General features: G+C 35.9%; 2 protein-coding genes across 4 annotated transcripts; one reads left to right on the top strand and one right to left on the bottom strand.

The window, feature by feature from the left end:
- Positions 1 to 304: 304 nt before the first annotated feature.
- On the top strand, positions 305 to 3,481 carry Fic (FIC domain protein adenylyltransferase). The gene is made up of 6 exons (XM_067764187.1): positions 305 to 368; positions 436 to 1,205; positions 1,269 to 1,615; positions 1,682 to 1,885; positions 2,459 to 2,596; positions 2,666 to 3,481. Exons 2-6 carry the CDS (start codon positions 555 to 557, stop codon positions 2,955 to 2,957), a joined length of 1,632 nt encoding a protein of 543 aa, XP_067620288.1. The 5' UTR covers positions 305 to 368; positions 436 to 554; the 3' UTR covers positions 2,958 to 3,481.
- Positions 3,134 to 14,262, bottom strand: Acox3 (Acyl-CoA oxidase 3). 3 transcript variants are annotated; one of them, XM_067764185.1, is made up of 9 exons: positions 13,626 to 14,262; positions 13,135 to 13,235; positions 8,990 to 9,152; positions 6,203 to 6,340; positions 5,649 to 6,139; positions 4,840 to 5,588; positions 4,619 to 4,773; positions 4,278 to 4,565; positions 3,134 to 4,198 (listed from the first exon to the last, which is right to left on the bottom strand). In XM_067764185.1, exons 2-9 carry the CDS (start codon positions 13,155 to 13,157, stop codon positions 4,091 to 4,093), a joined length of 2,115 nt encoding a protein of 704 aa, XP_067620286.1. In that variant the 5' UTR covers positions 13,158 to 13,235; positions 13,626 to 14,262; the 3' UTR covers positions 3,134 to 4,090. The 3 variants fall into 3 exon arrangements, with proteins under 3 accessions (XP_067620286.1, XP_067620287.1, XP_067620285.1); XM_067764186.1 differs by lacking the exons at positions 8,990 to 9,152; positions 13,626 to 14,262; XM_067764184.1 differs by lacking the exons at positions 13,135 to 13,235; positions 13,626 to 14,262 and having other exon boundaries at positions 8,990 to 9,308.
- Positions 14,263 to 14,574: the final 312 nt, after the last annotated feature.

A 14,574-nucleotide genomic window follows, 5' to 3' on the forward strand; every position in this document is an offset into this window, starting at 1 on the left:
TCTTGAAAAGCACAATTCCATTTACGCAGTTTATTTTTAACTGAGCATACGTAAATATTTACGAAAGTGTTAAAAGCAACTGCAAGAACGAGCTGCCACACTTGCACAAAACTCATTTTATATGTTACCTTGAAAATCGGCAGCATTTATTGTTAAATTTCTGAATACTATATGAAGAAATATTCGTCTTCCTTTTTTGTAAAGAAATATGTAAAAGTTATTTCGTAAGCACACTCGCCAACTCGGCCTGCTATTACCATGTTGATGTTGTTAACAATTTTCGATGAGTGGCAGCACCGTGCCACCTGGTCTGTGCAAAATACACGTCATACATTTGCAGACAAAACAATTAACTGTAAAAGTGGGAGGTAATTAATTAAAATTCTAGAAAAATGTTTAGCAACTAAAATTTACTTAAAACTCTCGCCATTTAAGGGAAAATTCCCTTTTCATAAAGTGTATATAGGAAGAAAAGTAAATGGGATTGGGCAGAGTATTTGATAAAAGGAGCTCATTCTAATTTTAGTTTCCAAAAGTGATTAAATTAATTTATAATGAGTGATGTGCAGACATTAACGCCTGCCGATCCAGCCAAAAAGCAAACATTGCGCTTTGAAACACCCACTTTAACGGGAGCATTTCCAATGCAATATATAAACCCAGCCACACCAACAACAATGACAAATACCAGCGATACACTCTTGCAGCGGGAGCAACAACGCCTCATGCGTGTTTCTATATTAACGGCCAGTTTTGTTAATATATGCATATTCATAGCGGGCATCAGCGTAGCTTTCTTTCTCTACGAATTCCTCAACTTCAATCCATATAGCGGATTATTGCGTCAAGCAACGAAGCAATTGCAACTTTTGCCTGGGGAATATTTTCTTCAAACACGCGATGATTTTGCCGTTTATGCTGCACCAGGCACGAGTGCACATGATTTGGAAGCTTTTAAGGAAATACAAAGCAAATTCGGAGAAGAAACGACGCAAAGAGACTCCATGACGAATATTAAGGAAGCCTTGGACTCATTGAAACTAGCGAAAGAGATGCGCGCAATTGGTAAGGACAATAAAGCGCAGCGTTTGTATGAGCATGCTTTTGCATTGGCGCCCAAGCACCCGGAAGTGCTGCTGCGTTATGGCGAGTATTTGGAGCACAATCAGCGCGACATTGTATTGGCGGATCAATATTATTTTCAGGTGGGAAAATAATTGATTGTACTATGTAGTTATATTTCATGTCTCCTTCAATTTTTTAAATAGGCCTTAATGCTGAATCCCTCAAGTATAGAAGCCGTAACAAATCGACAACGCACTGCTGAAATAGTACAATCAATTGATGAGAGTAAATTGAAAATGCTTGATTTGAAACGTGACGCACTTTCAGCGGTGCATGAATCGAACTCTGCATTACGGCGCGCTAAAAAGGAGGCATACTTTCAGCATATTTATCATTCAGTAGGTATTGAGGGCAATACAATGACATTAGCGCAAACGCGTTCAATTTTGGAAACACGCATGGCTGTTGAAGGCAAATCTATTGATGAGCACAATGAAATTCTCGGTTTAGATTTGGCCATGAAATATATTAATGCTAGTTTAGTTAACAAGTATGTTTTGAAATTTTAGAAATATTTGCTAAAACTGTTTAAACCTGTTTTTACTTAAACTTGCAGAATTGAAGTGACCTTAAAAGACATTTTGGAAATACACAGGCGCGTATTGGGTCATGTTGATCCTATTGAGGGAGGCGAGTTTCGACGCACACAAGTCTATGTTGGTGGTCATGTGCCACCTGGTCCGGGTGATTTGGCTATACTCATGCAACGATTTGAGACGTGGTTGAATGCGGAGCAAACGGTTTCATTGCATCCAGTAAAGTAAGAAAAAGTATACCAAAAACATTACCAATAAATACATAGTATATTGTAAACTCAGCGGGGTAAGGAGCTTAGAATACACCCGCTAGTAAAAAAAAGTGCTAGTACTGGAGCGTGTCCGGCCAAGGAATGCCCATATCCCCAAATATTCTCCGAAGGAGAGTACTTTTACGGCTACAACAGCAACAAATCGTATTTTTCTTAGCATTTGCTCACTTTTAGGCTGCTTACGATGAACGTGAATGTTTATGGGCGCGATTTATTTAAGTGTGGGAATGTGAATGAGTTTTGTATTGGTTTTAATTGTGTAACAGTTTCCTTGGCCGTATACCTACAATAACCCTTGCACTAGAAAGTGTGTTCCTTGGTTGCCATATTGATATGCCTGTTTTGATGTTGTAAGCTCAAACCTTTTCAATGAAACTATAAATATGCACGGAATAAACTAACTCCGCCTTCACCCCGCTTTAGCGATCAAACATTACGTCAAAGTGTGCAAGGAAAATCTTTCCCAACTTCTCTTCATAATTTAATGCCTAAATAATATATTTTATTTATTTTTTATCTTGTTAGACTTGCCGCTTTGGCGCACTATAAACTGGTACACATACACCCCTTCATCGATGGAAATGGACGTACATCGCGCTTACTTATGAATGCGCTGCTAATGCGAGCTGGTTATCCGCCCATTATAATACCAAAACAACAGCGGTAAGTCCAACAAGTAATAACGTGCATTTGAATAAAAGCAAAAGCTAAATATCTCTTTCTTTTTAATAGACACAAATACTATCAATTTCTGCAAATAGCCAACGAAGGTGATATAAGACCATTTGTGCGTTTCATTGCTGATTGTACGGAAAAAACGCTTGATTTATATTTATGGGCGACAAGTGATTTACGTCAACAAATACCAATGCACGCAAATACCGAATATGAATTAACAAATGTCGAACATCTAATAACGTCTACAAAGAAGATCACATCATCTGTTAGTGATACTAGCGAAGCACAACAAACAACTGCTTCTTCATTAGATACATTTGAATCGGGTTCTGGAGAAGTTCCTTAGCATTTGATCGGGCTTTGGTTATTGCTATATGTTATTGTAATCAGTGATCGGAGTAGGGTTGTAGTTGCACTTTTGTAGGTTAAATGTAGGGTTGTATATATTGCGGGGAATTATGTTAAATCGTTGCCAGAAATATTATCTTGAGTGTGTCTATAGAAAAAATTTGCTGTTAGTAGTTATTTGTATATTTTTTTTTTTTTTTTTTGTATATAGGTATGCAATACTTGTCTGTGATCTACTAAGAGTGTGCAAATATTATTAATCAGCTTGTCATATCACCTTTGTATAAGAGACCAACCAGCTAGGCAAATATATATGTATATAACTCCTTTATTTAAAAAACCTTAACTTCCAAATATGTAAATAACATAATACTTTTGTACATACATTTTTAGTATATTACAAACTCCTGGCAGTAGTTTGTTTTGCACAACTTTAATTTTGTTTAATGCCAAAAACTGAATATATGTAAGACAACTGCCAAAACCTAAATGATAACCAAATACCAATTGATTTTCAATAATAAATAATTAAATATTTTACGTAATCAATTAAACTAAGAACGAACCATAAATGTTTTTAAATCTAAACAAAAGTATCACACTGTTTGCTTTATGTGCTGCCCAGAACGGAGTTTTAAAAACATTTTGCTCAAAATCAAATAAGTTACAAAAAAAAAAGTGAATTAAACGTTTTTAATAAAAATGCAATTTATTTTCTTAGTTGTAAAAATATTGGTACTTTAAAAGAATTTAAAATACTGAATTCGAATTGGTAGTAATACTGCATAATTGCGCAGATTATTATGTATATATGAGTGTATAGCTTTTGTATTCATTTAAAAAACAACTGTTGAAAGCAAAAAAGTAGCAATTCGCTACATAAAACAAAGTTATATATTTTTTTATTTATGTACATAGCTTTAAAAAAAACGATCTAATAAAAACCTTACTCATATAAAGTATAAACTTGTGCATTCGGTGTGTTTTACAAAGGCCCAAGCAATAAGTAACCAGAGGTTTTAAAATTAATTAGTTTCAAAACGTTTCGTCTCAGGTTATCCTAAACCAAACCGAACTTTTGTTAGCAAAGGCGAAGTGTACATACGCTCCTTACTAATATTGTATGAACTTCTACAGCTTCGATTTCTGCAATTCCTTGTAGGTAACATCACGCCACCAGCTGGGCCGTTCAAATACACCTGGCGCCTGCACGATAGCAGCTTGCAAATGCTGGTAAATCTATTTAAATTTTATAAAATTTAAAGTATTAATACATTTTTAATTTTATTTCTTGCAGTCATCAAAGGTAAACACTTACATTGCCATCACTCATGCCGAGTGGTGAGTTGATTATGAAGTCCGTCGGCGCAATTGCATCAACCAAGGATATTGCTTCATTCTTCAGAGAAGGCAGTAAATTTAAAATTCCTTCCTGATAAAGTAACGCATGCGCTTTATCTTCAAAATAACCACCTTGATAAAAGGTGCCGATATGTTTTGTTATCAAATGAGCACCAAAAAAGGACAAAAGTTTGAAGAGCACGTTTTTCTCCTTCGATGTCGGCAGATCATTAACAAAGCGTTGGAAAACGTAGTAAATCGTGCGCTGTTTTAAAAATTTTTTAATTTTAATATAAGCGTTATTTTTTAATAACCTACCTGCCCATAAATAATGGACAACTGTTGCGCTTTGAAAACTTGCATATTATTGCGTGTTTCAAAAGCATTTTGACCTTGCTTACTCAACTTTTCACAATAACGCACAGAGGCATCCAACTGGCAGGCTACCAACCAATTCAAAGCTTTCAAAAGATCTATAAGGAATTATAAATTATGTGAACAAATTTAACCACAAGCAACATACATTTGTAATTACTCACTGTCAGGCTGTAGCACTTCATGCACACTACGCTCCGCAGCATGAGTACGTAAAATTGCATCCATATCTTTTAAGAAAACGACAGAACCCATTGGTGAAACTTCTTCAAAGTTCGCGTCATTACGTCGTAGACTTATCAGCCAATTAGACGCCTGTTGTATAAGCGTATTATTCTCGCCCTCATACGTACAATTGGCATCGTTGTCATCGCGCAGTTCCCCAAAACCAGCAACCTTCAAGTAACCATGCCCACCACACGCCTCACGACATTCCTGTATGCCATCACGTGCTGCCCAAGTGCATACAGGTTTAGTTGCAGAAGAGACAGCATGTATTTCCATACCCTTACTAGAAGTATCTTCACCCAAAAACGTGCCAAAAGTCAAATCCACATTAGCGGTACCAATCCACATAGTAAAAACGCGCAGCGCATAGGCGGTTGCCAAGTGCGGTAATAAACGATATTGCTGTGACTGATATTCGAGCACCGGCCATTCTTCGTTGCTATCTTCGGGACCGAATTGTTTGCGGCTTGCCGAGTAACGTGTAGCAATTATGACAGCTTTACCAAGCGCAACATATGCCAGTGCGCATATATTTACGCGGCCAGCTGATAGCGAACCCAATGAAGCACCCAAACGTTTACGACTATCCTTTATTTTGCTCACATAATTTCCCTGCTCGTCGATATCACCCGTTTTGGAGAGCAAATTTTCGCCAGGTATGCGGTATTGGTTGAACATCACAAAACTAAAGAAAAGTAATGCATGAATTGAGTATTAAAAAAAATGTACGTAGAAATACACTCACCCATTGTCTAAGCCATTCAAGCCAATCTTTTCACCCAAATCGCCAACTGTCACACCAGGAAATGGTAACAGCGTACGCTCGCTACGTATCGGCACTAGGAACGCGCTCAAACCTTGATACGTATCATCAGGTACATACAACTGTGCATAAACAATGGCATGTGTGCATGTCTTACCCAAATTTCCAACCCAACATTTGGCTGCCTCAAAGTCGGGTGTATGTAAGATGAACTCTCGTGTCTCCGGATCGTAGGTGGCACGCGTGCGCATACCACGCGCATTAGTGCCATGTGAGATTTCGGTTAGTGCAAAGGCTCCAATTATTTCATTGTTTGCAATTTTCGCTGCATACTTTGCCAAACGCTCTGTACCCATTGAGAGTATGGTGCTCGGAAACATGCCATTTGAAAGTGAATACTTGATGGCGAAACCAGCCTCATATGAATATATGCCTTGGGACAACGCGAGCGATAGGTGAGGCGCGTGGATATACTGTAAAAGTTATTGAAATTTTGTAAGTTTGTAACTATTTGAAAGTTTTGTGTATTTACTAACGTCACTCAATCCATAGAACTGTTGATTCCACAGCAGTTGACAACGTCTATTAGCCATTCGCCTCTGGTAATCTAAGGGTGGAGTCTCTATGCTATGTTGGAAATCAGGATGCTTTTCCATAAAATTCCAAATGCGATGCTACAGCAAATAAAAAGAAAGAATATTTTAGTTAATACGGGGTAGATATATAAGCCTAGCTCTAGTGGAGCTTTGGATGTCATACATTCATACAGAATATTGGATTCAAAAAAGGCGACTACGGTTCAAATTTCATACATACATATATGTATGTACAGGCTGGGTATGTACCCTATCTCGGGTGCGATTTCGAAAGCGCTCTATCTTAGAATATATGTATTTCAAAAACGCCGTATCTCAGAATATTTCTTAAAAAGTCCCTATCTCAGAATTCGGTTGAAGTATTGTTTTCATAAAAGTTCTATCAAAGCGTTTTCTATTCTATTAAAGCGTTTAAAAAAAAAACAAATTGAGCGTTTTTGAGAATTTTTCTGAGATAGAGCACTTTCGAAACTGCAGCTGAGATCGAGGATATTCCACGCAGCAGTCAATATACCATATACACATGCCGGCGGTTAATGTGTTAATTAAATTTATTTTTTCGAAAAAGGTTTTGACCAAAAAGGGTGTGACTTATCTAAAACATGTAGTAAAACTGTGTTGTGTTAACTATGCGCTAACAAGTTTCGTTATCACTTACTATCAAAATGTGTAACGAACTATTTAAAAAAAAGGTGAACTCGTAGCAATAAGAACAAACGTATGTACGTATGTATATAAGTACATTAGGGTGAACTTTTTTTAGGATGTGTAATTTTTCGTGAGGTTGAAATTATAATACCTATACGATACACGATTTAAGCTCTGCGATATTCCTTTTTACAATACAGAAATGAAAAGGGTACAAAACTTTCCTACGAGCTCATTTTGCCACTAATCCAATAGATCTGTTTGTGACGGCAGGGAACCCAGCAATTTTATTATAGCGCTTAATATGTAAAAGTCAAAATATATCCTGTACTTTTAACGAGACCCATATAACGGTTTGTATTTCAACGTGCTTAATCTGAACCTCAGTATTCGGGAGAACAGTTCTCCAGAAAATGTATGGTCTGGTCGTGGTGACACCGTTGGGTATACACGGCTAGGCTAAGTTGGCTAGGTCATGTAATGACAATGAAAGACGTTACAGTTCACAAAGTACTCTTTAACCGCATCCCCCTATAAGAGTAAGGGGGAGACGTACACTGAGTTGGGGCTCACGATCGGTATCACTTAGATAGAAACAGGGATCGCTGCAGTACATTCAATGATAATAATTATTTTGGTTCCCTTTTTCTGGAGAAAATTACGAGGTACTCACATTAGGTCTCTTGTTCCCAAGCGATAATTCGGCTAATTGACTAGTCTCTTATTCGAGTAGAAACTTTTGTACTGCTTGAGAATATATATAATTGGTATTCGATTTCAATATAGTAGCATGCTTATTTTGTTTTGTTGATATTCCGACATGGTGGATAAATGATGGATATTGAACGATTTTCCGTCATCCCTTGTCAAATTTGGTTTTGAGACAAACCGGTTTCGGCGTTGTGCCATCATCAGTGTCGATTTTCGTTAGTAGCATGCAATCGATTACTGTCATTATTCGAATGTAGGCGAATTCATAAATTAAATTTTTTGTCATTGAACAATAAGAATTTAAAAATTTCATAAATTCAATTTAAAAAATTTATTGTTTGATGAAAAATGAGTTTCTGAAATTTGTGAGACGCAGATGGCTTACAAAAAACGCCACAACGTCTTTACGAATGCCAAACCCATTGAAAATTTACAAATAGAAAACTATTCGAATAGTCGAGTCTGTTGGTAGTCGAATGCAAGCAAGTAGTCGTTAACTGATAACCGACTAGTTTACAAAACAACTTTTGTTAATCGACTAATCGATAATTCGAATAGTCGATAATCAAGTGGTCTAGTTCCTATACTCCAAAAAAATAAAAGAAGTTTGTATTTTTCTTCAGACCCATCTAGTGTCATGTATTCTCACGTGTGGGTTCAGGTTTTGTGATTAAAACAGCAACAAAATGCTGAAACTAAGTATTTTACAAGTCGAGTGAATTCGACGTTTACCCTTATATAATTTTTGATGGGCTCGGCATCTAATTTCTTTTAAATTCTATTCTCGGGGATAAATTGCAATTTTTCTGCAGATCATACATTTTAAAAAATTCTAAAAGTTTAACAATTCGCTTACAAAAAAAAAAAAGTATATATGAATTAAAAAAAAAAAACAAAAACAGGATTAGCCTGGTTTTATCGGGCCACTTGAGGGCAGTGCGCTGCCAAAACGTCCGAGAAAACAAAAAAATTCCACACCCTAATGCACATATATAGCATATAAAAATAAATTATTAATTAACACTTAGGTAGATGAAACAAATCATAAATCACTCAAATAGATTAACGATGGGTATTGATAAGTTCATTACTAATCCACAAAAGCATTACAAAAACAATAAAGTTTCAACAAAGTAACCTCTGGCGTTCTTCACTTATCAGCTCTCCCATCAATTTATTATCGCTCTACAGTAGCTATGCTCCGCATTTGGCATTTAGTATTACTATGTATCATGTTGTTGTTTATTTCGAAACTTTGTACCGAGTTCAAAATACATTTACTGTTAAAATGTGATAAAATGAAATTGGTAAGCGAAACAGCAACGTCATCGCATTTTATTTCGAACAAAATCTCTGTAATTTACATACCTTCATGCGTATATGCTCTTCACCCTCCAACAACAAATTCATGCTTTTATAGCAAAATGTTGAAAGTTGACGATATTTCGCTAGTGGACCATTTTTGAAATCCGGAAATATTTTTTTATCTTCGAGTATGTTTTTAGGTTTCTCATCTTCTTGCTCCACTTCGCTAGAATTTTTAGATAAAAGCGATAAGAAATGTGTTAATGCAGCCATATTTAATTACTTTACAAAATTCGTAATTTTTTTCTTTATTCGCTTTATATTGTGTAAACTAATGGAACTGCACTGGACAAAGCTTAGCCAAAGACTAGTTTAATGAACGCTTTGAGTTGTGCAAGCAAAGCGTTGTGTTTACAAACTGGTCGATGCTCTTGGCGCTATTAAAACTTGCGCTAAACTGAGAGCCTATGAGTGCTTCATTGATTGTGAGAGATTGTTTTGTTTAAGAAGAAAACGGTAAAAACAAAATATGAAACTGCTTTTTTATAGGTAGTAATCATATACGAGTACTTTTTGGTCCATGGGAGGTACTGATAAAAACCGTAATACATAGTACAATAGGTCCACTTGCAGAACGGCAAGTTATTTTTTAGCTCAGGGTTCATGTAAAATGTTAATAAAAATGTATCGAAAATGTATGATTTTAAGGTTTATCATGAGTTAAATAGTTAACTTGCAATTCTGCAAGTGGGCCTAAGGGGTTATTCAAAAGTTATACAGTAACAGTAAAGTAATCGTCATAATCGCGAAAAACACCCTCCTCACCCTCCACAGCTCCTCAAGGAACTTGAGGGTGGGGAGGGAGGGAATGGCTATGGTACCGGAGAGTACCGGATCTGTATCCGGCAAAGGACCATCACATCGATAACACTCCCCAAAGCCTTCGGGGAGCAACCTTATCGCTACAACAACAACAACAACATCGCGAAAAACATGCTATTGTACGCTTTAACCCTTTGGCCTATGCGACTGCCTGCCTTCTTCAATGCTTTACAAGAAAAAAGTACAAAAAAATTTTACGAGTAATGGTTTCCATATAAAGGTCTATAAAACAACCCAAAGACAGTCTCGAAACGATTCGGAAATAGTTACAATTACCCAACAATCACGATATAGTCCAAAGAAAATCCCAAAGTGAGCCATAGTTGGTGCCGAGTAATATCGATATAGCCTCAGAAACAATCCTATAAATGTCTGGAGACAGCTCTGAAATAATTCCGAAATGTCCATAGATAGTGTCGAATTGATTTCGATATAGCCGCGAAAGCAGTCTTAGAATTGTCCGGAGGCAGCTTGTAAATCATTTCCAAATGATGCCTAAAACAGTCCCTAAAACAATCCGGAACTTATCCCAAAACAGTTCCGAAAAGATACCATAATAGAAATGATTCAGAAATAGCAAAAAGAAAATCAGAAGGAACTCTACAAATGATCCGGAGAGAGTCTCGAAATGTTCGTGAAATGATCACGAAAACAATCTCTAAATAAAAACTTGAATATTCCGAAAATTGCCTACTTTTCCAAATTGATTCTAGAAAAATCTACATGAGCCACCGATAAAGCAAGAACCATGGATGAATGAAACATATTTATTAAATGTGTTAATTTGAATATTTTGACGAATGTACATATGCCCAGAGCTTTGCCTTTGTGACTCAATTACAGCCAGGAAGGCTAAACAAATTTGGAAAATATTTGGCATACATTCAGCTTACGGTCTGGAAATTTCTACTGGCTAATTTCTTCATCGGGTCAATCGGTACCTGGGAACTGCTACGAAATGTTTTACACATTGTCTCGAAATGGCTCCGAAATAAACTCAAAATGATTTGCAGATAATGCTGAAAGCATACCTAAAAAAACACGGAAACTATTTATGAAACAATCCAAAAACTCGTTAAGCAAATTAATTCCCAGAACAGGGCTTAAATAGTATTGAACACATTGCCAAAACAGTCCGAAACAATCCTAAAATAATTTCGAAATCAAATGTCGACTTCAAATTCGAAATAGTCTCGAAGACAGTCCGGAAAGGGCCTGAAATAATTTATAATTTGTATTGAAATAATTTATAATTGAAAACAATCCTTACATTTTCGAACTATAGTCCCTAGATACTATGGAAATAGTATCGAAATGATTCCGAAACTATCCTGACCCAGAAATTATCCCGAAGTAATCTCGCTATGATCTAGGAATAGCACCGAAATGATCCCGAAAACTATGCGAAATAATAACAATTTGATTCGAAATATGTAACTCCGAGGGGACCTAGGCCGAGGTTCTCTTTCAATTTTCATCGCGCTACTTTCTGCTTTTAAGGTTAAAGAGGAAAGGCTGCTATCCATTTTAACTATTTTTTGGAAAAAGCATATTTTTTTCGTGCTGCTGATAGATGTTCGTTTATGAAGCAGATGAACTTGTATAAAAAAGAAAAAATATTTTACTTCATTTAGTTTCTGTGTGAAATTTGTATAAAATTTACAAACAATTTTATACGTTGGCTGGACGTTTTAAAAAATGACTCTTATTTCGTGATGTGCGAACATTAAATTGCCCATGTGCTAAATTTCAGTTAAATCGGGTTACTGTTTAAAGAACGCATCCGCCATTTTGAATTTTTCAAACCAAATTTCAAATACATAAACTAGCGACCTCAAAAACTCTTGGTTTAAAGTTTTGTACAAATATATTGTGACGAATATTAGCATCACTAAGCTGCTACTAAATAAATGCACAACAGCAAAAAAGCAGCCACTCTTATGTAGAAGGCGACAAAGAGATATCTCACACACACAAATATGTAGTTATCAGCCGAAGTAGCTACTCACACATTCACATGCATATGGCTATGGGAGAGGTGATGACTACAGATATACATGTATATAGCTGGTAACTAACCAAGCATGAGCTAAAACTGTTTGTGAAATTTCTAGACCTTAGGAGAAATGGGTGAACGAGGAAACTGAGAGTATAAAAGCAGCGCAAGCTAAGTAGTAACTAATCAGTTTTGATTTAAGCACGCTATTGGTTGTGAAGTATAATTGTGAAGTATTGCTCCCAAAGTAATCTAAATAAAGACCAGAATTAGTATTGCAAATGCAATTGTTTCATGCTTCATAAAATTTTAAATATATTTTTCTAAAAGTGGTTTTCTATTCATCCGCAAATTTTTATCGTTTTATGAATGATAAGCGATGATAGTTGATTCATTTGGAACTATTATTTTAATGTTTTTTTTTGTTCTTGCTGCAAATAGTTGAACAATAGGTCTGAACAAAAATAGATAAAATTAATCATACGGGGAAATTCAGGGGGGAATATATCTGACCACAGATCTATAGGTACGTACAGCAACAGCTATTTTGAGGTCGTAATAATTCCAACTTATAATGTAAGAACGAAACTCATTTCGAAAACTTCGGAGTCGCTTTGTAGTCTTTGTTCTCAAAGGAAAATATATACAAGGAATATATAAGACCACAAGAATTAAAAAGGAAAAAAAAATCGGAATGAAGTATGCGTTAATTTTTTATGATTTACTTAATTCGCTTTTTCTTTATTTATTCTTTGTATAGCGATATTGGGAGGTCAAAAGACCCAGAAAATATTTCACAAAAAATATTTCATTCACAACCAAAATTTTTCTCAGATTAAAATATTTTGTTACACCTTCTTAGGCTCACTTTCACAACAGCAAGTTTTTTTTGAAAATTTGTAAAAAATGTATGAGTCTAACCTCTCATGAGAATTTTTTCTTTGTCTGAATTTATAAATTTTTTTTTGTATACCATTTTCACAAATAAGCTGAATGAAATCAACTTTTTTGTTTTTTTAATAAAATAATTAACTTTTCTTACAGGTCTACTTGCTACTTTAACGAATATCTAAGAGCAGCCCTAAAAAATATTTTGTTTTTTAACTTTGAAAATAATCGAAATAAAATGCATGCGCAACTATTCACATTTGGTTAATTATTTCATTAACTCTCTGTGTGAAATTGTTTTAGCTACATTTTTTAAGTAAAAAATGCATACGCAACTTTCCCATTTGGCTAATTATTTCTTTAACTCTCTGTGTGAAATTGTTATAACTATATTTTTTAAGTAACAAATATTTGGCATCATAGTGACAAATATTTCACTTACCTTTTATTATTAATTGCCACCATTTTTTAAGTTCAGTATATCCAAAGTACTGATGACTAAAAAGGGGTCGTTGACGTTTGCAATTTGGTGTTATTAGTTGTAGTAGTTTTGCGTTTCGGCCCCCGTGGTGTGATGGTAGCGTGCTCCGCCTATCACACCGTATGCCCTGGGTTCAACTCCCGGGCAAAGCAACATCAAAATTTTAGAAATAAGATTTTTCAATTAGAAGAAAATTTTTCTAAGCGGGGTCGCCCCTCGGCAGTGTCTGGCAAGCGCTCCGATTGTATTTCTGCCATGAAAAGCTCTCAGTGAAAACTCATCTGCCTTGCAGATGCCGTTCGGAGTCGGCATAAAACATGTAGGTCCCGTCCGGCCAATTTGTAGGGAAAAATCAAGAGGAGCACGACGCAAATTGGAAGAGAAGCTCGGCCTTAGATCTCTTCGGAGGTTATCGCGCCTTACATTTTTTTTAAGCGCCAATTAAGTAAGTAAGTAATTTTGCGTTAACTGATATAACAAGCGCACTGTTTTACTATTTATAGTGAAATACTTTATGTCTTTTTATAAATAAAATGAATAAATAAATAAATGTAAGGCGCGATAACCTCTGAAGAGATCTAAGGTCGAGCTTCTCTTCCAATTTGCGTCGTGCTCCTATATTTTTTTTCTACAAATTGAAAAACTTGTTTCTAAAGATTTTGATGTTGCTTTTTCCGTGGCGTAAACCCAGGATATTCGGTCTTTTTATAAGCTACTTAATAACGTTAACCGCTAATAATGCATCGAACATTTTTGCATATTTACGAGTTTGTATGTACGTCAATCCTATGTTGAAAATTTCTTCGCTTAATCTTTACGATCAAAGCTTCCGTAGAAAACCTGGCTGCCAATTTGAATCTTTAAAAGTTGATGTAAATATTTATAAAGGCTACACTTTGTGCAAAGGCCACTTCGCTTTTTTGGTATCTCTATTGATCTAAGTAATTAGTTTATTACTTCCTTTGTCAATTTCACAACACTGCTGTATTGCTTATAGATTGGCATGCCCATTTACATAGATATATCACATACACCGATCAACGCAGAATTTTCTTAAATATTTCTTGCATGTTTTAAAGAAAAATCTTACGTAGTTGTAACGTACACCTTGAAAGTGCATCCGCCCCTTTGCGCGATCAATGTGGATTTGCCCTCAGCTAGCTCAGTTTAAAGGCGGGATCCTCAACCCTTTTGCCACATTGATGCGAGGCGGATGTTACAATCATCATCCTCATACGCCTCCATACATCCCACCAGAAGCCCACCCTACCTCGGACCGCTCGTTTATTTCGGAGTTCAGCAGGTCCCCTTTCTTACCTTTGCTCCCCGCGATTCCACACTACCTACCCTTTTGCCATCATCCCCATCCCCAACCGATTAAATCAGCAAACCATATTTCAA

The sequence above is a fragment of the Eurosta solidaginis genome, chromosome 2, assembly GCF_040869045.1.
Source record: "Eurosta solidaginis isolate ZX-2024a chromosome 2, ASM4086904v1, whole genome shotgun sequence".
In the NCBI taxonomy this organism is placed as follows: domain Eukaryota; kingdom Metazoa; phylum Arthropoda; class Insecta; order Diptera; family Tephritidae; genus Eurosta; species Eurosta solidaginis.

Coding starts and splice junctions, on each gene's coding strand:
- Fic (XM_067764187.1), top strand. CDS start 555: ATGAGTGATGTGCAGACATTAACGCCTGCCGATCCAGCCAAAAAGCAA. Junction 1,616..1,681: donor AATGCTAGTTTAGTTAACAA/GTATGTTTTGAA, acceptor TTAAACTTGCAG/AATTGAAGTGACCTTAAAAG. Junction 1,886..2,458: donor GTTTCATTGCATCCAGTAAA/GTAAGAAAAAGT, acceptor TTATCTTGTTAG/ACTTGCCGCTTTGGCGCACT.
- Acox3 (XM_067764184.1), bottom strand. CDS start 9,199: ATGGCTGCATTAACACATTTCTTATCGCTTTTATCTAAAAATTCTAGC. Junction 6,341..8,989: donor AAGAGCATATACGCATGAAG/GTATGTAAATTA, acceptor TATTTGCTGTAG/CATCGCATTTGGAATTTTAT. Junction 6,140..6,202: donor AGTTCTATGGATTGAGTGAC/GTTAGTAAATAC, acceptor TAACTTTTACAG/TATATCCACGCGCCTCACCT.